Raw genomic sequence first — 23149 nt, forward strand, 5'->3', positions numbered from 1 at the left:
GGTCGTAGAAGCTCGGGGATGGTCCCAATGGATCGGGCTTAGCCACATTAGTGGAGATGGAACCAACTTCCAAGTCTCTATGACCTTCAGAAAAAAAGTTATTGAAGAATATCTTGAACTCCTATAGGTTTTCATTCCTAACCCTAACCCTAATCACAACCCAAAAATGTAACACTAATCACAACCCTAACACTAACCCTTCCAAAGGTCGTAGAAGCTTGGGGGTGGTACCAATGGATCGGGCATAGCCACATTAGTGGAGATGGAACCAACTTCCAAGTCTCTATGACCTTCAGAAAAAAAGTTATTGGAGAATATCTTGACCTCCAATGGGTACTCCTCCCTAACCCTAACCCTAATGGCAACCCTAACCCTAACCCTAATCACAACCCTAACCCTAACCCTAATCACAACCCTAACCCTAATGGCAACCCTAACCCATATTCACCTTAGAGTGAATAACTCTGCGCTGCTTGCTCGAAACATGCTGAAATTCGGTGTGGTTGTGTGACACGCTACCCTTTACTCATCATGAAATGCCCAAATCCGTAGGACTTTCAGAGAAAAAGTTATTCAAAAATATCTCGTACTTTTTTTTTTAGATTTGGTGGTTTCACCATTTCCGAAGGTCGTAGAAGCTCGGGGATGGTCCCAATGGATCGGGCTTAGCCACATTAGTGGAGATGGAACCAACTTCCAAGTCTCTATGACCTTCAGAAAAAAAGTTATTGAAGAATATCTTGAACTCCTATAGGTTTTCATTCCTAACCCTAACCCTAATCACAACCCAAAAATGTAACACTAATCACAACCCTAACACTAACCCTTCCAAAGGTCGTAGAAGCTTGGGGGTGGTACCAATGGATCGGGCATAGTCACATTAGTGGAGATGGAACCAACTTCCAAGTCTCTATGACCTTCAGAAAAAAACTTATTGGAGAATATCTTGACCTCCAATGGGTACTCCTCCCTAACCCTAACCCTAATGGCAACCCTAACCCTAACCCTAATGGCAACCCTAACCTTAATTGCAACCCTAACCCATATTCACCTTAGAGTGAATCACTCTGTGCTGCTTGCTCGAAACATGCTGAAATTCGGTGTGGTTGTGTGACACGCTACCCTTTACTAATCATGAAATGCCCAAATCCGTAGGACTTTCAGAGAAAAAGTTATTCAAAAATATCTCGTACTTTTTTTTTTAGATTTGGTGGTTTCACCATTTCCGAAGGTCGTAGAAGCTCGGGGATGGTCCCAATGGATCGGGCTTAGCCACATTAGTGGAGATGGAACCAACTTCCAAGTCTCTATGACCTTCAGAAAAAAAGTTATTGAAGAATATCTTGAACTCCTATAGGTTTTCATTCCTAACCCTAACCCTAATCACAACCCAAAAATGTAACACTAATCACAACCCTAACACTAACCCTTCCAAAGGTCGTAGAAGCTTGGGGGTGGTACCAATGGATCGGGCATAGCCACATTAGTGGAGATGGAACCAACTTCCAAGTCTCTATGACCTTCAGAAAAAAAGTTATTGGAGAATATCTTGACCTCCAATGGGTACTCCTCCCTAACCCTAACCCTAATGGCAACCCTAACCCTAACCCTAATCACAACCCTAACCCTAACCCTAATCACAACCCTAACCCTAATGGCAACCCTAACCCATATTCACCTTAGAGTGAATAACTCTGCGCTGCTTGCTCGAAACATGCTGAAATTCGGTGTGGTTGTGTGACACGCTACCCTTTACTAATCATGAAATGCCCAAATCCGTAGGACTTTCAGAGAAAAAGTTATTCAAAAATATCTCGTACTTTTTTTTTTAGATTTGGTGGTTTCACCATTTCCGAAGGTCGTAGAAGCTCGGGGATGGTCCCAATGGATCGGGCTTAGCCACATTAGTGGAGATGGAACCAACTTCCAAGTCTCTATGACCTTCAGAAAAAAAGTTATTGAAGAATATCTTGAACTCCTATAGGTTTTCATTCCTAACCCTAACCCTAATCACAACCCAAAAATGTAACACTAATCACAACCCTAACACTAACCCTTCCAAAGGTCGTAGAAGCTTGGGGGTGGTACCAATGGATCGGGCATAGTCACATTAGTGGAGATGGAACCAACTTCCAAGTCTCTATGACCTTCAGAAAAAAACTTATTGGAGAATATCTTGACCTCCAATGGGTACTCCTCCCTAACCCTAACCCTAATGGCAACCCTAACCCTAACCCTAATGGCAACCCTAACCCTAACCCTAATCACAACCCTAACCCTAATGGCAACCCTAACCCATATTCACCTTAGAGTGAATAACTCTGCGCTGCTTGCTCGAAACATGCTGAAATTCGGTGTGGTTGTGTGACACGCTACCCTTTACTAATCATGAAATGCCCAAATCCGTAGGACTTTCAGAGAAAAAGTTATTCAAAAATATCTCGTACTTTTTTTTTTAGATTTGGTGGTTTCACCATTTCCGAAGGTCGTAGAAGCTCGGGGATGGTCCCAATGGATCGGGCTTAGTCACATTAGTGGAGATGGAACCAACTTCCAAGTCTCTATGACCTTCAGAAAAAAAGTTATTGAAGAATATCTTGAACTCCTATAGGTTTTCATTCCTAACCCTAACCCTAATCACAACCCAAAAATGTAACACTAATCACAACCCTAACACTAACCCTTCCAAAGGTCATAGAAGCTTGGGGGTGGTACCAATGGATCGGGCATAGCCACATTAGTGGAGATGGAACCAACTTCCAAGTCTCTATGACCTTCAGAAAAAAAGTTATTGGAGAATATCTTGACCTCCAATGGGTACTCCTCCCTAACCCTAACCCTAATGGCAACCCTAACCCTAACCCTAATGGCAACCCTAACCCTAATCACAACCCTAACCCTAATGGCAACCCTAACCCATATTCACCTTAGAGTGAATAACTCTGCGCTGCTTGCTCGAAACATGCTGAAATTCGGTGTGGTTGTGTGACACGCTACCCTTTACTAATCATGAAATGCCCAAATCCGTAGGACTTTCAGAAAAAAAGTTATTCAAAAATATCTCGTACTTTTTTTTTTAGATTTGGTGGTTTCACCATTTCCGAAGGTCGTAGAAGCTCGGGGATGGTCCCAATGGATCGGGCTTAGCCACATTAGTGGCGATGGAACCAACTTCCAAGTCTCTATGACCTTCAGAAAAAAAGTTATTGAAGAATATCTTGAACTCCTATAGGTTTTCATTCCTAACCCTAACCCTAATCACAACCCAAAAATGTAACACTAATCACAACCCTAACACTAACCCTTCCAAAGGTCGTAGAAGCATGGGGGTGGTACCAATGGATCGGGCATAGCCACATTAGTGGAGATGGAACCAACTTCCAAGTCTCTATGACCTTCAGAAAAAAAGTTATTGGAGAATATCTTGACCTCCAATGGGTACTCCTCCCTAACCCTAACCCTAATGGCAACCCTAACCCTAACCCTAATGGCAACCCTAACCTTAATTGCAACCCTAACCCATATTCACCTTAGAGTGAATCACTCTGTGCTGCTTGCTCGAAACATGCTTAAATTCGGTGTGGTTGTGTGACACGCTACCCTTTACTAATCATGAAATGCCCAAATCCGTAGGACTTTCAGAAAACAAGTTATTCAAAAATATCTCGTACTTTTTTTTTTAGATTTGGTGGTTTCACCATTTCCGAAGGTCGTAGAAGCTCGGGGATGGTCCCAATGGATCGGGCTTAGCCACATTAGTGGAGATGGAACCAACTTCCAAGTCTCTATGACCTTCAGAAAAAAAGTTATTGAAGAATATCTTGAACTCCTATAGGTTTTCATTCCTAACCCTAACCCTAATCACAACCCAAAAATGTAACACTAATCACAACCCTAACACTAACCCTTCCAAAGGTCGTAGAAGCTTGGGGGTGGTACCAATGGATCGGGCATAGCCACATTAGTGGAGATGGAACCAACTTCCAAGTCTCTATGACCTTCAGAAAAAAAGTTATTGGAGAATATCTTGACCTCCAATGGGTACTCCTCCCTAACCCTAACCCTAATGGCAACCCTAACCCTAACCCTAATCACAACCCTAACCCTAACCCTAATCACAACCCTAACCCTAATGGCAACCCTAACCCATATTCACCTTAGAGTGAATAACTCTGCGCTGCTTGCTCGAAACATGCTGAAATTCGGTGTGGTTGTGTGACACGCTACCCTTTACTAATCATGAAATGCCCAAATCCGTAGGACTTTCAGAGAAAAAGTTATTCAAAAATATCTCGTACTTTTTTTTTTAGATTTGGTGGTTTCACCATTTCCGAAGGTCGTAGAAGCTCGGGGATGGTCCCAATGGATCGGGCTTAGCCACATTAGTGGAGATGGAACCAACTTCCAAGTCTCTATGACCTTCAGAAAAAAAGTTATTGAAGAATATCTTGAACTCCTATAGGTTTTCATTCCTAACCCTAACCCTAATCACAACCCAAAAATGTAACACTAATCACAACCCTAACACTAACCCTTCCAAAGGTCGTAGAAGCTTGGGGGTGGTACCAATGGATCGGGCATAGCCACATTAGTGGAGATGGAACCAACTTCCAAGTCTCTATGACCTTCAGAAAAAAAGTTATTGGAGAATATCTTGACCTCCAATGGGTACTCCTCCCTAACCCTAACCCTAATGGCAACCCTAACCCTAACCCTAATCACAACCCTAACCCTAATGGCAACCCTAACCCATATTCACCTTAGAGTGAATAACTCTGCGCTGCTTGCTCGAAACATGCTGAAATTCGGTGTGGTTGTGTGACACGCTACCCTTTACTAATCATGAAATGCCCAAATCTGTAGGACTTTCAGAAAAAAAGTTATTCAAAAATATCTCGTACTGTTTTTTTTAGATTTGGTGGTTTCACCATTTCCGAAGGTCGTAGAAGCTCGAGGATGGTCCCAATGGATCGGGCTTAGCCACATTAGTGGAGATGGAACCAACTTCCAAGTCTCTATGACCTTCAGAAAAAAAGTTATTGAAGAATATCTTGAACTCCTATAGATTTTCATTCCTAACCCTAACCCTAATCACAACCCAAAAATGTAACACTAATCACAACCCTAACACTAACCCTTCCAAAGGTTGTAGAAGCTCGGGGATGGTCCCAATGGATCGGGCTTAGTCACATTAGTGGAGATGGAACCAACTTCCAAGTCTCTATGACCTTCAGAAAAAAAGTTATTGGAGAATATCTTGACCTCCAATGGGTACTCCTCCCTAACCCTAACCCTAATGGCAACCCTAACCCTAACCCTAATCACAACCCTAACCCTAATGGCAACCCTAACCCATATTCACCTTAGAGTGAATAACTCTGTGCTGATTGCTCGAAACGTGCTGAAATTAGGTATGGTTGCGTGGCAGTCTCCCCTTTCTTAACCCTGAAATGCCCAAGTCTCTATGATGTTCGGAACAAAAGTTATTCAAAAATATCTTTTACTTTTTTTTTAGATTTGGTGGTTTGACCCCTTCTGAAGGTTGGAGAAGCTCGGGGATGGTGCCAATGGATCGGGCATACCCACATTAGTTCAGATGGAACCAACTTCCAAGTCTCTATGACCTTCAGAAGAAAAGTTATTCAAGAATATCTTGATCTCCAATGGGTTTTCTTCCCTAACCCTAACCCTAATATCAACCCAAAAACCAAACACTAATCACAACCCCAACCCTAACCCTTACAAAGGTCGTAGAAGCTCGGGGATGGTACCAATGGATCAGGCATAGCCACATTAGTGGAGATGGAACCAACTTCCAAGTCTCTATGACCTTCGGAACAAAAGTTATTCAAGAATATCTTGATCTCCAAGCCTAATTACAACCCTAACCCTAACCCTAATCACAACCCTAACCCAAATCATCAAAAAAAGTTGTTCAAAAATATCTCATTTTGACCAGCCAAAATGTTCTTAAAAGATCTTATCACCATATATGTGTGATATTTTTCAGTATAATCTAACATATTCTCTTAGAAAGTGAGGAAAATGTTGAAAAATCCTGTAAAGTTGAAGAACATTATAACATTATAGTCTTTTCCCGACTCTAACATTGAATCGATTCTACCCTGGCCCATACTTGTTTAGTTTTTCTATGCATAAATCTGCTGATTGTGAAGGTGCAGAATTTAAGGGGACAGCTATGTGCTCCTCTTAGCCAGGCAACATGTGACAGGGTGTGCCTCATGAGACATCGCAACACACACACACACACACACACACTCACACACACACACACACAGGCACATGCACAAACACACACACACATAGGCACAAGCACAAACACACACATACACACGCACAAACACACACATACACACACAGTGTGTGGACTTTTTAGTTCAGTGTAGCCAACAGTGTGGTGGTAAGTATAAATCAGGATCTAAGTAATCCAAGTAATCAGTAATCAGCACTGCATGAGTTTGTAATGGGTCAGGGTTAGAACATATTGTTTATTGTTATTCTTGTATGCCTTAAGAGAGATATTTTTACATATGTTGTATGATTTGTTATATGACCCCTTTCATTTTTTTGCCTTTTAATATCCTTGGAAGACACACAAATGAACATTGTGCAAATCAAACCCTCTGCCACTGTTCTTCCTCTGTTATTAGGAAATGAGGAGGGGGTGCGGCAGATTTCCCTTTTAAATCGCCTGCTGCAAGTCTTGAAACTAAATTCCATGGTCCTGCTGAATTAGTCTGGAACTTTGTCCAGTTCACATTTGTATCTAATGTGTAAACGATTATGACTTCTGGATTTGTTTCACTGACAAACACTGCCCTTAAGTGGTCGATATGAGAACAGCACTGAGCCAGAGGCGTGCAAGGACAATTCATGCTGAATGAAAGAGAGGAAGACAGAGGATGAGGCTACTTTAATGATCCAGAATATATTTCACCCAGCACAAAAACAACTATAATCAATATTTTTGCTATAACAAGGGATCCCGTGATTATTTCAAGTGGCAGCATGAGCTGTTTTCTATGTTAACTGTGCACTGTAACTGTGTGTGAGTATTAAGCAGCTGAAGAGACAGACATAGCTCTCTGGATTTTGTGGAGATCAAAAACAGAGTTAAAAGTGAGTGAAGGTCACCAGCTTTAAAACCATCACAACATATTAACAACAACACAAAGATTCCACAACACAAAATAATTTATTATTTTCAGAGGCAATTTGTGGTTACAGTCATTACAAATAACTAATGTGCATTTAACAACCACTGTACACTACTAAAACTACAGTACCTATAAGAAGTTGCTACTACATCCACTACTCACTACAACTACTATGTGTAGAATTAAAGCATGAAATAAAAACATTAACATATTAACATACAATACAATTGCATTTGTAGCACCATTCATTGTTTTGTTTTTTTACCAGAGAGATGAAAAGAATAATTAAAATTCTTGTGGGCGTCTGCATACTTTACAGACTCGTGTTTCCATGTGCCGCTCTCTGAAACCCTGGAAGATGCCTTTTCATACTGGACAACTAAAGCTGGTCAGATTTGCAAGGATCTGTCCCTAAAAAAACCTCCATCCAGTACTATAGCACAGGTCAAACCCGTTTTTATTAAAATGATCTGCTCCTTTTTTGTATTTCAGGGGATTATTGCACCATTATTACAAAGAGGACAAAGAGAAGAGTTCACACATGAAGAAAAAGTCTTTAACTTAGAAGGGAACAGGTCCATAGTAGGCGGTGTATGCAGCGACGATACCTGCGGTCTCAGCCATCTCGTCACAGGCCACGCTCAACTCACACACCTCTTTCAGGCTGGAGAGAAATTAAAGGATGTGTCACTTTCCAGCATAAAAACAAACTAACATGAGGTTATCCTCTGCAACATAAAGTATTTGTTTCTCACTGAGTTTACAATGAGAATAAAAAGCTGTACCTTTCCAGCTGCAGAAGGGTGAGGGCTCCTACCGCTCTTCTTCTCCTCAGGAGAACAGCAGCCAGGTCTCTCTTCATAACCACTGGAGGAGCTGAAGGGAAACAAATCATAAACTTAGACTTTCTTGAGTTTTGTTGTTGGAAACTTTAATGTAAACAATGCAGAGATTCTCTCTGGATTTTTTTCTTTGCATACCCTCAGTGCTCACTGACTCTGACTCTGATGAGGAGGATGAGGAAGAGGAGGCAGACGAGTCAGAGGCAGAATTGGACTCGGAGGAGGCGGACTCAGAGGAAGAGGATTCAGTAGACTCAGATGACGAGGACTCAGAGGATTCTGAGGAGGAGGAGGAGGAGGAGGAGGATGAATCGGAGGCCGAAGAGTCAGCGCTTGAGTTGGAATCGGATGCCGAGGAAGAGTCGGAGGAAGAGTCAGAAGAAGAGTTGGAGTCGGACTCAGAGGAGGAGGAGGAATCGGCAGGTGCAGCATCAGCAGCCGTGTCAGCATCAGCAGCCGTGTCAGCATCAGCAGCCGTGTCAGCATCAGCAGCCGTGTCAGCATCAGGGTCCACGATAACCTCTGGTTCCACAGCTGATGATCACAGAAGAGAGCATTTGTTAAACACCCCCTTGGTGCAGATAGCAGAAGGTAATATTATGACTGACAGCAGTGATGAGGAGAGTCTGTCCTTACCTCCCATGGACCAGCACACTGACAGAAGGGCGCAGATGGAGAGCAGAGTCAGAGTCTTCATGATGCCTGGTGATGAGTTTCTTGCTGCAGACAAGTTGCTTTCTTGATTGCTCGCTCTTCCTCGATGGTTTGTTCTGTTTCTTTCCCCAAAGTCGAGGTCAATATATACAGCAGTCCACCTCCCATGTCAGACCAGACCCACACATGGAGATAACCCTCTGATTGGACGGGGAATCAAATGTCAACGTTTCCGCTTCCACTTGTCATGAAATCTCCCTTAAACACCCACGCTGCCCCTGGCACAGAGTCCAGGAACTCATTCACCCACACAGAGACTTGCCCAGCCGCAAAAATTCCTGGCTCTCGTCTTTACGTACAGTGCATGGAACTGTATGTAAACCTAAATGTAAATGTATATATATATATGTGTGTGTATGACAGCATATATGTAAACCTTCACTTGACATCCACAACAAAAAAGGAAAACATGACCTAAGAGTTATTTTATACTTTAAAGGATTCCCCTTCTCCATGATGCATAACAACCTTTTTCAAAAACACAGAAAAGACTCTTAAAAAATGTACATTCGACTTTAACGAACTTGTTGACCTGTAGCTGATTTACTGAATCTTAAAATACTTCCTTTCGGCTCATTGGGTAAACTGAACAATATTTTTTGCCATAAACTGCCAACGTTTGTCTGTCAATCATTTTCTGAAGACAAACCAATCATTTTATGCTCGTTTTGTTTACCAGTCCACCAGAGTATAAATAATGAAGCAAACCTCTGCAGGTCCAAACTATTTCTTCCATAAAATACCCTTAAATATAACTGTTTTAATCAGGCAGACCCGCTGCATGGCTCCCTCCTCAACATCACGGCTGCTAGTTGTGCCCTTGCTGTTATGCTACAACAGTCCTTGCCCCAGATGTGATCTCCCACCCCCACAAACCCCAAACTATAGTCTGAGCCGACCACAAGCTACTAATCGAGTGACACGGAACAGCAGTGAGCCTCATTATGCGACAGAGCTTAATTAGAATGTTGCACAGTCCCACCAGAACCACAGTCAGTCACTATTTACAGATCCATCTCGCTCCAGGTCCCGGACAGATCCAGCAGAGAAGCCACGGCCTACCAACGCCAACCAGCGGACCAACACGCAGCCTCGCTTGATATATTTCAGCATATATACAGCTAAATATAGGAAAACCCCATGTGTTGGATGCGCAGCTTTATGCATGCGGGTTTGGATGTAGCTGTTTGAGCGATATGGTTCAAATGTGGCTGCAGTTGTGGGTTTTTGATAGAAAAGAAAAAAAGGTATTTGGAGTTCACAGCTTGGACCTAAACCATGTTGCAACTTAAAAACTGTCTAGATAACCAAACATTTATGCGCATGTAACACTCCACGTATATTTATCTCAGAGCGCCCCAAAAACAGCTTCATTTATCATGAAGGCCTGCAGGGAGGAAGGTGGTGCTGCAGCAGAGTGACCTTGGTGTCCTTTGTGTTTCATAGTCTAGCGTTATTCCTGGTTTCAGGGATTTGTCTTGGAACTCGTGCCGTGTAATTTCAATGTCTGGTGCTCTGTTCATTTTTTTGGAAACACTGTAGTGTGCAGCTGGAGAAAACAATTGCAACAACATCTCAGAAGAGGCAGGAAATACAGAGTCTGGAGCGTTTTGGATCATTCACTCTTTTGTTGTTGTATCTTGGCAGTGAAATCCCTTCATCCAGACAATGAGTAAAGCCCACTGTTTTTCACTGGGTTTACACATTCTCTTGTCTGTGCAGCAGACTATACAATACAATGCACAGATGCCTCAGAAGCTGTTGGCTAGTCAAAACCAATCAGTTCATCCATATTTGAATATATCTATATTCACCAAAACTTCACATATTATGTTGATTTCTTTCTTAATGTACTCATTGCAAATTAGGTTGGTTTGTGCCTGAAGAAGAAGAGTGGTCCAGAAAGTCAGTAGTTTGATTCCAGCCTCCCCTATTTATTGTGCCTAAGTGTCCCTGGGCAAGATACTAAACCCCAAACTGAGAGGATTTCCTTGTGTTTCATTTGTAATCACAGATTTCTTCCTTTCCTTCAGATCATTTTGGGAACATCTACTCTCCACTGGTTGATCCTGTCAGTGATATATGCTTGTCTCAAAGATAAAATCATGCAAGTCTGAGTGCAGATGGTCGCTACAACGAAACAAAGAATAGCTCATCAATCTTGTTTAGGAAATAATCATCCTGAGTTTAGTTGAAACATCAGGAACTGACTGAAAAGGAGTCGTCACATGTGACTCAAACACAACCAGCAGATCCACTACAATGACTAATGACAGTGGGTTAAATATTCATAAAAGTGTACAACAAATCCAACTGAGAGGCTACAACAGGAGCTATTTCTATTGTTATGCTTGATGAAGTGAACTGTATTTTTCCTTTTCTTGTCCTCACCAGCTTTTCTCCCCTCGCATGATACACATGCACTATATCACTGCAACAAACAACCTTCAAATCACCAGCTGCAGACGTGCATTCAGGACTTTTTAAAAAACGATACCTCAGGGTGCGTGTGGAAGCTCACAGCCTAGACAGAGTGTTTCCTGTCTCTCATGCTGTTGTTCAGAGTGTGACATCATTAAGGTGCTGGGGACTGATTGAAAGGTGTTTTAATAAAAGAATTTTACTGCTGGACGTCGTGTGAAAAACAACCTAATGTGAATTCTTCTTTTTTTAATATTACAAGTCTTTTTTTAGTTTTTTACATTGACTCTAACGAGTCACGATCTGAAAATCATGTGCATTTGTGTGTCGTGGATTGAATTTAAGGGGACAGTCGTTGGAGGGGGAACTACTGAGTGTTATTCTAGTTTTAGTATTATCTCCACCAAAGAGGTTATGTTTTGTTTCTGTCTGCATTTTTGTTGTTTGTCAGCCTGTTAACAGTATTATGCAAAAAACACTGGATGGATTACCATGACAGTTAGTAGGAGGATTCAGAATGGGTCAAGAAAGAACTATTTTGTTAACATAGTGAAATATTTAGAATGTTACTGAAGATAAATCAAGGTTTTCTTGCATGTCAATAAAAGTAAAATTGAAACTTACATATTCCATAGGGGATAGTACATTTTGAAAATTTTAGGTGCAGGGGGTTGGACCTAAAAGTGTATTTTGCATGAAATGTGAAAATATTTTTTGCTGTGCTGTTACACATGTATACTGTATGTACTGTATCTAACTGCTTATCAGACTGATACTAGACAGAGCAACATTTACTGTCTTCACATGTTCAGGTGTCCCAACACACCAGAGGCCTCAACTTTTACTTATCACTTGTAAAACAGCCTTTTAACACAATCTAGTGCTGCATACTGAATTTCAATTTTCTGTCAAATGGATCATGATAATCTTTTAGAAAGATAAATAACACCAGCTCCAGTTTGACTTATGGCCTAGTTTACCCGCTGCTTATTTATGGGACAAGTCTTACTTAGAGACCAGTTTTAGATGAAGATTTATGACATTTCCTTAATGGGACTGAGAGCTTCCAAGTTGCTGCTCAGTTTAGCACAACGGCACATTGAGCTCTGCAGTGGTTTTCACTGTGTTCTGGAGAACAGAGAAGTTTGTGTTTGAGCAGGAGATGAAGGAGGAGGAGGAGGAGGAGGAGGAGGAGGAGAAGTACTTCACATGTCACATCTAGAGAAAAGCCATCAAGGCCTCATGATCATTAATTTAACACACACAGTAGCTTCTTCACCAGCGTTTCAATGGTCACCAAGATTTCCCAGGTGTAATTAATGGACATTGATGAAAAAATTTTCTCATTGATACCAATGTGTTGTCTGATTGGTAGAAGGGTACATTCATATTTAAAGTTATATGCAATGACTGGGGCTAACTCTTTAATGAAGTGGCAGCAGCTTATAGTTCACTCCACTGATGATGTCGTGTCTGTCACCCTTCAACTCCCATCATTTCACACATTGATGTAAAACTGTCACATCTGTTGTCTGTCTCAGTTGCACTGTGTGTATTTCCATCTGGTCTCTGAGAAACGTCCACCTGCCAGGCTTTCCCAGTTCCGCCGGATGTATCCACTTGGCAATACAACACCACTAATTACCCTGATCCCAGTCTGGGCCTCGACATTCCCATCCCTCTTGAGAGAATATTTTTGGGACTTGCTCAGAACGTTTTCTCTCTTGATGCCTACACACCATCTACTGTTCTTTTATAGAGCTTTTATAGATTTTATAGCTAAATACTTTGAGTTTATATAATTTTTCTGAACTGTATGTGAGTTCTGCCTCTGATTCCTTCGTCACAGGGGATCTTTAAGTTAGTTTGTCCTGCACACATGAAGCTTCTCACTTAATTTACACACTCACCTTGCCCAGCGTGACTCACATGAGAAAGTACCACTAACTACTGTGTCTTAACTGCCCAGGGTCGGATCTTCCCTGCCTGCTCTCTGTCAGTCTCTCTGAGGTCGCTGTGTTGTGGTTCTGACAATAACATTCGCGGACAGACCAGCAAACTGCGCCAGATCACTACGGCTTGCGGCCGGTGACCTGTGGTCGGGCCACAGACGGGGCTCGCACTCTCGTAAACAGACAAAACACAACATACACAGGGTAAATAAGTGAGGACGCATGATAGACACACGCACACATGCAAACCTTCACTTTGCATTGTCTCAGTTGTGCCAACAGAAAGAAACTGCACAGACAGAGAGGAATGCAGAGTCTGCTTGTTTTTTACTGAACAAAGAATTCACATCAGATGCACCCTTTTCATTTATGTATGTATTTAATGTATAATAATGTATTTACATTTGTAGGTTGGGTTTTAGAGCTCTGTTTTGGGTTCTGCTCCAGCCTGTTTCACGTCCTGGAAAATAAAGTTAACATGAATTGCAGCAGACAGAACAGCACTGGGGAACATATAAAACAATTAGACTTCAAGTCCACGTCAAGTCACCAATCAAGTTTATCCCAAGTGTATCTGTTTTACTTTTGCACTGAGACAAATACTTTGCCATTGAACTGAATTTATTTTCTCTTTTGTTGACGTGGCTCTCTCTGAGGCTTTTTTCCCATTAACAGTTAATCTTTTTGGTGTCTTTACTTTACTCTTGCTGAGGGTTAAGGGCAGAGGATGCTGCACCTTGCTAAGCCCTATGAGATACATTCTGATTTATGAATATTGACTACAAATTGTTATTTGATTGATAGATTGATTCAGTTTCCCCTTGAGGTAAACAAAAGAAATTTTCCAATTGAGGATTTAACTGCACCTATATGTTTATTATAGTAATTCATTCATTTATTCAACTTAATTTTAACTTGGACAAACACATTACAATACAGATGAGTACAGAAAATAAAGAAATCAGGACACAAAGAAAACACAAATAAGAAGCAGCTTAATTTGCAAATTAGCAAACGTAAGAGCAAAAGTAAAAGCCTCAGGAACAAACACAGTGCATAAAATGTAATTTTAAACAAATTAACACTGGGGATAAAATAATGTAAGATAAAAAACTTAAATTGTCCTAAGGATAAAAACGAGTTCATCTGTGTGTGGTCTCTTTTGCAGGTGACTCTGCTTCAGACTTTCAAATTATTCAAATTTATACAGCTTGATTTATTTATTAATATATTTATTTTTTAGTAGTTAGCACAGAAGAGAGATGGGGGAAAAACTGAAATAAGGAACCACATTTATCACAGTAAACAAATGGTTAAAAGCCGAGGGACATTCAAGGGGAAAATGCAATGAAAACTTTTCTTTTCCAGGCAAAGCTCCAGTTCAGAACTTGAAGAAAATCTGTGGAAAGTTGTGACTGGACCGGAGGGAAATGAACCAAACAAACAGCAGCAACACAACACAAACAATGACAGTGTCATTGTTTGTGTTGTGTTGCTGTTGCATGATTGATGATTTCGATGATATATAATTTTAACATACTTTCATTAGTATGTATATTTAGTTTGACACTAAATGTCAAAAAAATTGAAATATTGCATTTCTTACTCCACAACATTTATATGGCCACTCCTGTGACACCTCAACGAGGTACAACATTAAAATGCTTCCTTCATGTTGAACAGGAATAGTAAAGTTTATAATTTTGCCAGTTACACAAAAACATTTACCGCTAACTGAACTTTAACCTGTAACTGAGTTCTCCAGTGTTATTGCTACTTTACCTTTAAGTTAAACAATTTAGATACTTTTTTTTCCACCACTAAAGATCCAGTGCCAGTTATTTAACAGATCTATCGTGATCTGAATTGAGACTGTGTCACACCCGGCTGCAGCTCTGTGTGGTGCGACACAGCAAATTAGTGACAGAGTGAGGTTTCCTGTCTTTTGTGTGGCACTTCTACTTCACTGTGACAACAAAAAGAGCTTTTCTTCTTCTACATCACTGGTGAGGCCTTTGTCCTCAAGGCCAGGGGAGCAGTATTCCTGTTTAATTTTTAATGTACATTTTTAAATCTTGTCTGTGCCTGTGCTGCTTATTTTTAATTCAATGAACGTTGTCACTCTTTTTCAAACTTAATCTACATCCTCTCAGTGAAATCAATAAAACATCAAAATCATATGTTGCAGGTCAAAAACATCTCATCAGGCAAATCCTGACTGCTCACCTTTAGTTCTCCTCGCAGGAACGACTGGCAAAACTCCCGCACTCGTTCAGGAGAAATATCTCCTACAGGAAGAAGCCACTTCATGTCTGAGTTACCGTCGTAGATGCCAACTCGTGGGAGGTCTTGAGACTTGATGCCAAAGTAGCCGAGTGACCGAGAGTTGGACTTCACGGCTCCATTAATCAGCACGAACAAGAACTGGAACACAGACTCATGATTTAACCTATTGTACAGAAAGTTACTGCAGATATGAAACTGCTTTGAGTTTTATGAAAACCATTCGGTTGTGTTGGATTTGTGATATCATAAGAATACACAAGGTTTATGCATAATTTATTACATTTTAGTTTTTTAATACCAAAGAATATGAAATAAAGCATCATCTTCGGTGTCACGCCATCTTCATTATTATCGATGAATTCTTTGAAAAACAAATGTTTGTTTGTTAGTGAGCAGGATAACTGCTTCACTGATTTCCACAACTTTTGTGGAGGACTAAGGAAAGAACCCAATCCATTTTGCTGTGGATCTGGAACAGGAGGCGGATGCTGGATTTCTTTTCACTTTCTTTAAATTTGTGGACAATTATAATGTTTTCATTGATTATTAATTGATGGATCTTAATGATAAAATCTGATATGTTTAGGGCACTGGTATTTATGAGTGTGTGTAATTTTTTGTAGATCCAAATAAAAATCTGGATCTGGTGAAATTAGATTTGGTTTCATAAGGGGACTGTGGGACCTTTAAAGAATGAATACTCAATTGATTGACATTCTATCAATCAGTTCACATGAGCTAGACCATGTATGGATCACGGAACAGGTTTAGTCCAGAGGACATGTATGGGATGGGTGGTTGTACATGTCTGTGTCCACTGGCCTATTGTCTCATTATCTGCATGTCTGGACTCAGTTAAGTGAAAGAAAATATATAGATGACTTAACCAATTAAAATAATGGAGTTTTTTTGTACATCATGAATCAAGAGCTCCTTGACAGCTGTTTTCCCAAAAGCCAAGATTTTGTAACTAATATTAATGCCCATATCAGGCAAGAATAAACTTAGACCTAAAACTTTTTAGAGGTAAATTAATTTAATGCATTAGAGATTTGCAGACCTGCAGTCAATATAATTAGGCACATTATGGCCCTGCTGTGACTCTAGTTTTCATTCTTACCTTGCCTGTAAACTCAGGGGCCAAAGCTCTGAGTTGCTCCTTGAGCTCAGTAAATTCTTTAGTCCCTCTGTTGGCAAAGAGCAGGAGGTGTGACTTCACCTCCGAGTTGAACAGGCCCACTGCCGTCTGAGAGAAAAACAGAGGGTTAGGACGGGAGACGTTCTTTTTCCACTGACAAACCATGATTAATGTGCACGTGCATTAACACACACACACACACACACACACACACACACACACACACACACACACACACACACACAGCTATTAATCACTCTGGCTACCTGTCAGGTTAAAAATGGGTGGGACTACAGTGGGAATTTATGATGTCACAAATCTCTATGCACCAGAAAGAGTAATGATGGGTCAATAGGTAATCCCGCCCTGACGGGTGATACCAAATTAAAGGGAAAATGGAGCTGTCAGTCAAATTCAAGCTGTCCTCACCAACGTAGAAAGCACTTGTGCTTTAATGGGACAGTGAATTTTTGTGTCTTCATTTGTCATCATAGCATGTGTTTAAATGAAATGAGGCTTTGATAGAATAGGTGACAGGAATAAAGTCAGAGTCTGTTAACACCATGCAAAGTATTTATATGTCAGTGATGAAGACATGTCAGTCCTACCACTTGGTTGTATTCTGTGATATATCGGATCTCATTGACGCTGATGAAATTTATGAGACCATCAGTTTCCAGCTTCTTGGCATCCGCGACAACAAGATTGTCCTGGTGATTATCCGCCTGAATCACACAACACACAGCCACAGCATCATCATCATTAAACTGATGGTACATCATCATCGTTGGATAATGAACAGTGATGTTGTGAAATACCTTCCTGAAGAGGGTGATGGTGTCTGAGGAGAGCTGGTACTCAGCCCACACCTCCTTCGCTGTGCAAATGGCGACAGGAACGGAGTCGACGCGCTTTGCAGCTGCAACAAGCTCCTTATAACCACGACTCTCCTCTCCCTGAAAAACCAGAGTGAGAGAGAGAGTTACAGAACGGAGCTGTTTAACTATCTCATCTCATCACATATAGTCTTTTACTCTTTTCCAAAAGTTGTTTTTCTTTAATTATTACACATATATTGCAAATCACTTATATCCTGCTTAGCCAACACTGCATTTAACCACTGACATTTTAAAAGAAAATTTTGCCTTCATCCATTTGCAGGGTGAGATATAAGGGAAAAGAAAAGTAACCAGATACATTTACTCAAAGTACTTAAGTTTTTTAGACTTGAACAATGATGCGAACCAGTCTGCTGCATAGTTAGTATTTTTGATACATTAATTAAATCTTGTTAATAGTACTTACATATTTTGAATCTTGAATTTTGACAATTTTTTTCATCATGGTGTTGTAACGTTTAGAAAAGAGTTATGCAACTTTACTTCATGTAAAAGATGCTGTTTTGGTGTATTTTTAAAATGTTTGTGTCAATATTTATTAAAGTCGTTTTAATCTTAATCATGCCTAGAATTAGGTTTTACACCTATAATAGAATTAGGATGGTAAAAGCATGAGACGACATATATACATGTTAATACAGTATTCTACCTTTGCTGTACCCTCAAACACCACCAGGTGCCCTTCTAAAAAAGTGCAGGAGCCACAGACGGAGACGAGGAATAGATAAATACAGTGGACCAGGAAGCTGACTCATTCAAGGTGAATCATGTCTATTTCTGAGTATTACATGAGCTCTGGCACTCTGTTTTATTATTTTGCAGCCTGTAATATGTGTTCATTCCCAATGAGTCACAGCATCAATATTTTGGTCTCTTGTAGCCTTCAGTATGATGATCCAACTATCCTCATGAGTTATCCTCGTGTGGCCTCCTGCTCTCTCCTCCCATGAACCTTTTCCCTGCTCCTGCTCTTGTTTATGCGAGCTTCAGTGGAGCCAATCCCACAAGACTTCAGATATGCATGTATTTCCTGTCGAGTGGCCGGCCATCTTCCCCTGCGTCTGGCCAAAGGGCTCGCCTCTGTGGGGCGGCCAGCCACCCTCAGTCCTCAAAGCAGCATCAGCGTTGCCAAAGGTGTGGCCATAGGAAATACATCCTTCTTTGAGATCTATTTGTGAGAGCGGCATCACAGAGACCAAGCTGCAAACAAACACTGTATTTTGGGAGCTCTCACAGTCTCACACTCAGATAAAGATAATCTGTCAGATCATGGTGTGCCGCATGCATGTTAACATAGTAAACTAGACCATAAAACAGTGTCTGTGGGCTTGCTTTAAAAAATGTCTGGAGGTTTATTTGAGTTCCAGGGTTGAGACTTTTTTTTTCTCTATGTGCGATTGTTTTGTCTGACCTCCAGAAATCCGATGACCACCACCTCAGCAGAGCCGATGAAGGCCTCTACAGCGTTGGTGTCATTCAGCTGAGGAAGAGCAGTGTCTGAGGAAGAAGAACACAGGTCAGCATAGTTTGTACCTCACAGTTATTGTCTCAATAAAAAAGTCTACACAATGTTAGCAAGTTAATATGCTCGCAGGTATTTATGCCCCTTTACGGGGGGCAAGGCAAAACTATATGTACAGAACATGATCACACACCGAGGTCGTTCAAAGTGCTTTACAGAAATAAAAGAGGCATATAAATACAGATCAGAAGGATCAAAGGGTAAAACATTAAAAAAAATTCAAGTAGAGAAACAGTATGAAAGCACAACTAATAAAACAGGCACATTTTGTAATATACATAAATCAAGCTAAGAATGTACATGTTTTATATATTAATAATCTTAGTTTAGTTTATCAGCATGCTAGAATTTCCTAAGTAAAGCAGAGGCTGATGGGAAAGTTTTGTTTTTCCAGAGTTTGATCATTAATCAGAATATTGATTTATGGAGCGCTGATCATATCAGGTTCATCTTCCACATTTAAAGCAGAGAAGAGCTAAGATGATAAATTATGAAAAAAAAAATACAAAAAAGTGTAGTTAAATCAATTTACCTTTCTTTGCAAAGGCAGAGGAGACCAGGAAGGTGAGGAACAGAGTGATCAGCATGTTTCAGGTTTCCACCGACCAACGGGCTGCGGCTAAAACAAAAGAAAACTCAGGAGAGGTCAGAAGACTTTTGTAGCTGTTTGACTCTTGTCCCCTCTGCTCTGTCCCTGTCTCACGCCACATGGCAGCAGCCCCTGCTGCCACAGCAACTTTCCTGAGACGTGATTGGAGGCTTCGTGGGAACCAGCAAGGTGTTCTTGACAGGGTTGGGTGGTGGGACATAAGACTACGTGTCGCTGTTCGACAGGAGACAAACGTGTATGCGTTTGCACAATATGGAAACATTTAGTCCTGTTGACATTTGGTCTTGTTAATTAAATCTTTTCTCGTGTCTTGACGAGTCTTGTTTGAAGCATTGTCTTTATGTCTTTGCTCTCAAAATGTCCTGAGTGTGTTACATACATGTGATGTTCATGTTTTAACTCCAGGCAGGTTTCAGACAGTTGGTTCAGAGGCCTGTGAGACAGACCTGACATTCACTGGGCTGCAATTTGGCACATTCACCACATGAGGGACACAACTGCTGCCTGATCTGTGCCAGTAAAGTAAATGTTCTATTACACCAGGAAGATTCATAGAGCAGAGGAGATATTCAAATCTTACTAGTTTTTATGCATTGTGTTTTCAAAATGTTATCTTTTGTTTCCTTAATTTTCTTCAATTTTCTTACTTTTAAATTGTATTATTTATAATATAATATTTTGTATTATTTTATGAAATTGAAAATGGCTTCAAATTCACCGGAAATGGTGATATACATTTAGAATGTATTATATAATTATATTTATAATACATTTTTCAATTAAATGTATTAAATGATGATATGGTTAAAGTTAAAATGCATTTCCTCCATTTGAGTAAATAATTATATTATAATAAATAATTATCTGCAAACATCCTCATACTGAAGAAAACCAAACTACACCATTAGAGAGAGGATTTGATCAGATCAGCTGAGTAACGCACAATTACTGATGTTTGAAATGAAATTTAAAAGTCATATAAACAGGCATCATTAGGTCAGACCCAGAAAGAAAAGAATTTCATTTGACAGATGCAGTGAAAAACAAATCTCTTTGTGGTGTAGAGGAGCTTATTTGCCACAGTGGAGTCAACACAACCTCATGACTGTTTGTGCAGCAGGACACACCACCTCTGCAAGCAAGTGTCTTGACAACAAACTAAGCAAAACAATTGTATTGACTAACTATTAAAATCTAAATTTTGAGTCAAGTGAGTCGAATAAAAAGTTTTAATTGTGACAGAAAGAGCCCTTGAACAGCAGCTCCCACAACCACCACAGAAATGTTGTCTTTTGTCGTGTTAAAGCAAAAACACAACACCTCTGAAACAGATTTATTTGTGACAGCGCCACATCTATCAAACTAAAACTAAAAAAGTTGAATTTATATAAACTTTGACATTTTACATTGTGAGCATTGTTGCCACACAAAAGGAGTTCACTGGAAAACTGCGGGGAAGTCACAGTGTGGCCACAGGGCAGAAAAAAACCGATGGATGCACAAAAATACAATGAACTCTTTCAGGACAATAGTTTTGGTCTGAATCCTACAAACTTTCTTTTCATAAATAAAAAGAAATCCAGGTAATTTCTAAATATAGGCTATAAAAAATTGATTCTGATTTTCAAACAAAAATAAAAGACTTATGCACAAATGTGATCAGGAAAATTTAGGAGGCTGAAATAATCTGATCCATCAAGAAAAGAGGAATAATCTAACATGGAAAATAAGAGTTGAGAATGATGAGAATATGATATTGTATATTTGCTCTTAAATTAAAACTTTTATTAAATATATCTTATAAATTGAATGTACACAACTTTCAATCCCAGACCCACACGAATAAAATTCAAACAATAATGGAACTAAATGTAAAATGAAATGTTTCCCTTATCCAACACGTCTGATTGAAATGATTGAATACAGGTTTGTCCGTGTAGTGATGTAATATTATTATCATTAACAAAACCAAAGCTCTGACCTCATTTACAGGGTCAGGGAGAACGATGCATGTTCACAGGAGGCTTATGGAAATCACTAACACTGTGAATCAGGGCAACACTAACGTCACAGACTTCAGTAAAATACAAACTACAGACGTCACAACACGGACACCACCTGCATTAGCGTGTAGCTTCTTCCAGGTGACGACCACTGAGAATAAATCTACTTACAAATATGTTTTCTGTCTCTCTGGTGTAACCACACAGACACAGCTGAGTTTACACACACGTTACTGTGTGATTATTTAGTTTGTACAAAGTATCCATAAATAATAGAATACATAAGTACAAGAGAAGAAGAAGAGGAGTAGTTCTGGGGTTAATTGGGGGTGTTTCTAACATTGCTCAATACCCATTTAACAAATACACAGAACAGTATGTTGTTTCTTAAGCAAGAACCATAAAATATTTTTTGTGTTTATGAAAATAAACAAACACAGGTTGTGTTTAAAATTGATGATTCAAATCCATGAAGGAATAGTTTTTAGCATACAGCCATTCTATTTCTTAATCTGTTTTTATTTCACTCTGACGTTTAATCCAAACAAGAAAACGTCTGTTTGTTTAAATCGCTGCATAAATGTCTCCTTTAGGATATTTATTTCTGCTTCCAGCTGCATTCTCAAAAGCAACAAACCCTCTTTACCATCTCTAACTTACATTTGATTTACAGCATGCCTGACACATGAAGCATCCTGGAGAATGGCAAAAAATGAAAAGGAATGAAAGGGAAAAAAGCAGAACGGACAGAAATAAATGGAAAAATGTTCTGTTTGGCAGTTTCTGACTCTTTGTGGTGCAGTGTGAAGTGTTTGACAGGCGCAGGACGGATGCAGTTGGGGTTAAAATTACAGCACCAGCTGCTTATTTAGCTGGTGCTACAAATAAACACAGCAAAAGTGATGATTAGAATCACACAGGGGCAGAAATTAAAACATCAGATTTTTTACCCTGTGTTGTTGGTTTGTTTTCTGTGGCAACACTTGGACTATTTCAGGAAAACTTAAACTCTGGAGTTTCCCAAATACTTGTCATACAATAATAAAAATAATTTTAATTTGTTTAAAATCAGAGCAGCATAAACTAGCAACAATTCATAAAACTGTAAGTTTTTAAATCTACCATGTAGATGATGATTTTACACAATAGGTAAACTTCAGTCAGATGCTGAACATCAATGCAACTGCCATGTACTTCATATACAAACATTTTCATCCAGCACTGTGCAGGATATAAATGTTTGTGTTCTACACACAAACCCTGCGGTACATCATGTCTTTTTAGATGCATCTGTCATTTCAAAGAATCATGCCATTTACTAGGTTGAATCATGTTTGCGTGAGTGCTCCCAACACATTAGACAGAATTGACATTCAGATGAGAGCTATAGGGGGTGCAGGTAAACCTGGGACGGATGGATTACTTGTGTTTGTGTTGTGGCCTGCAGGTTTCAGACGTCACTATATTTCAGGTACACAATGTTAAACCCTGTTAAGCTTTGACACAGCCTGAGTGTGAAGGTCTCACATCATGTGGTAATAATCCTCAGACCCTGCTGCTCCTCACACTGGTGGTGGCTCACTT

At 40.0% G+C, this 23149-nt stretch overlaps 2 protein-coding genes across 2 annotated transcripts; both read right to left on the reverse strand.

The window, feature by feature from the left end:
• Positions 1-7197: 7197 nt before the first annotated feature.
• Positions 7198-8811, reverse strand: bglapl (bone gamma-carboxyglutamate (gla) protein, like). The gene is made up of 4 exons (XM_020083994.2): positions 8657-8811; positions 8159-8554; positions 7964-8054; positions 7198-7842 (listed from the first exon to the last, which is right to left on the reverse strand). The coding sequence occupies exons 1-4, from the start codon at positions 8715-8717 to the stop codon at positions 7740-7742; spliced, it is 651 nt and encodes a 216-aa protein (XP_019939553.2). The 5' UTR covers positions 8718-8811; the 3' UTR covers positions 7198-7739.
• A 4656-nt stretch (positions 8812-13467) lies between these two features.
• LOC109627489 (endoplasmic reticulum resident protein 27) lies at positions 13468-19651 on the reverse strand. The gene is made up of 7 exons (XM_020084018.2): positions 19485-19651; positions 18842-18927; positions 17350-17487; positions 17140-17256; positions 16514-16639; positions 15334-15531; positions 13468-13567 (listed from the first exon to the last, which is right to left on the reverse strand). Exons 1-7 carry the CDS (start codon positions 19537-19539, stop codon positions 13526-13528), a joined length of 762 nt encoding a protein of 253 aa, XP_019939577.2. The 5' UTR covers positions 19540-19651; the 3' UTR covers positions 13468-13525.
• Positions 19652-23149: the final 3498 nt, after the last annotated feature.

This window comes from Paralichthys olivaceus, chromosome 8 (assembly GCF_024713975.1).
Source record: "Paralichthys olivaceus isolate ysfri-2021 chromosome 8, ASM2471397v2, whole genome shotgun sequence".
Lineage (NCBI taxonomy): Eukaryota > Metazoa > Chordata > Actinopteri > Pleuronectiformes > Paralichthyidae > Paralichthys > Paralichthys olivaceus.

Excerpts from the sequence above, each read along its gene's own strand:
- bglapl (XM_020083994.2), bottom strand. The coding sequence starts at position 8,717 with ATGAAGACTCTGACTCTGCTCTCCATCTGCGCCCTTCTGTCAGTGTGC. Across the intron at positions 8,555-8,656 it reads AGTGTGCTGGTCCATGGGAG|CTGTGGAACCAGAGGTTATC; the intron begins GTAAGGACAGAC and ends TGTGATCATCAG. Across the intron at positions 8,055-8,158 it reads AGAGTCAGTGAGCACTGAGG|CTCCTCCAGTGGTTATGAAG; the intron begins GTATGCAAAGAA and ends GTTTCCCTTCAG.
- LOC109627489 (XM_020084018.2), bottom strand. The coding sequence starts at position 19,539 with ATGCTGATCACTCTGTTCCTCACCTTCCTGGTCTCCTCTGCCTTTGCA. Across the intron at positions 17,488-18,841 it reads TGGTCATCGGATTTCTGGAG|GGAGAGGAGAGTCGTGGTTA; the intron begins GTCAGACAAAAC and ends CTGGTTTTTCAG. Across the intron at positions 15,532-16,513 it reads CCCCTGAGTTTACAGGCAAG|TTCTTGTTCGTGCTGATTAA; the intron begins GTAAGAATGAAA and ends TCTGTGTTCCAG.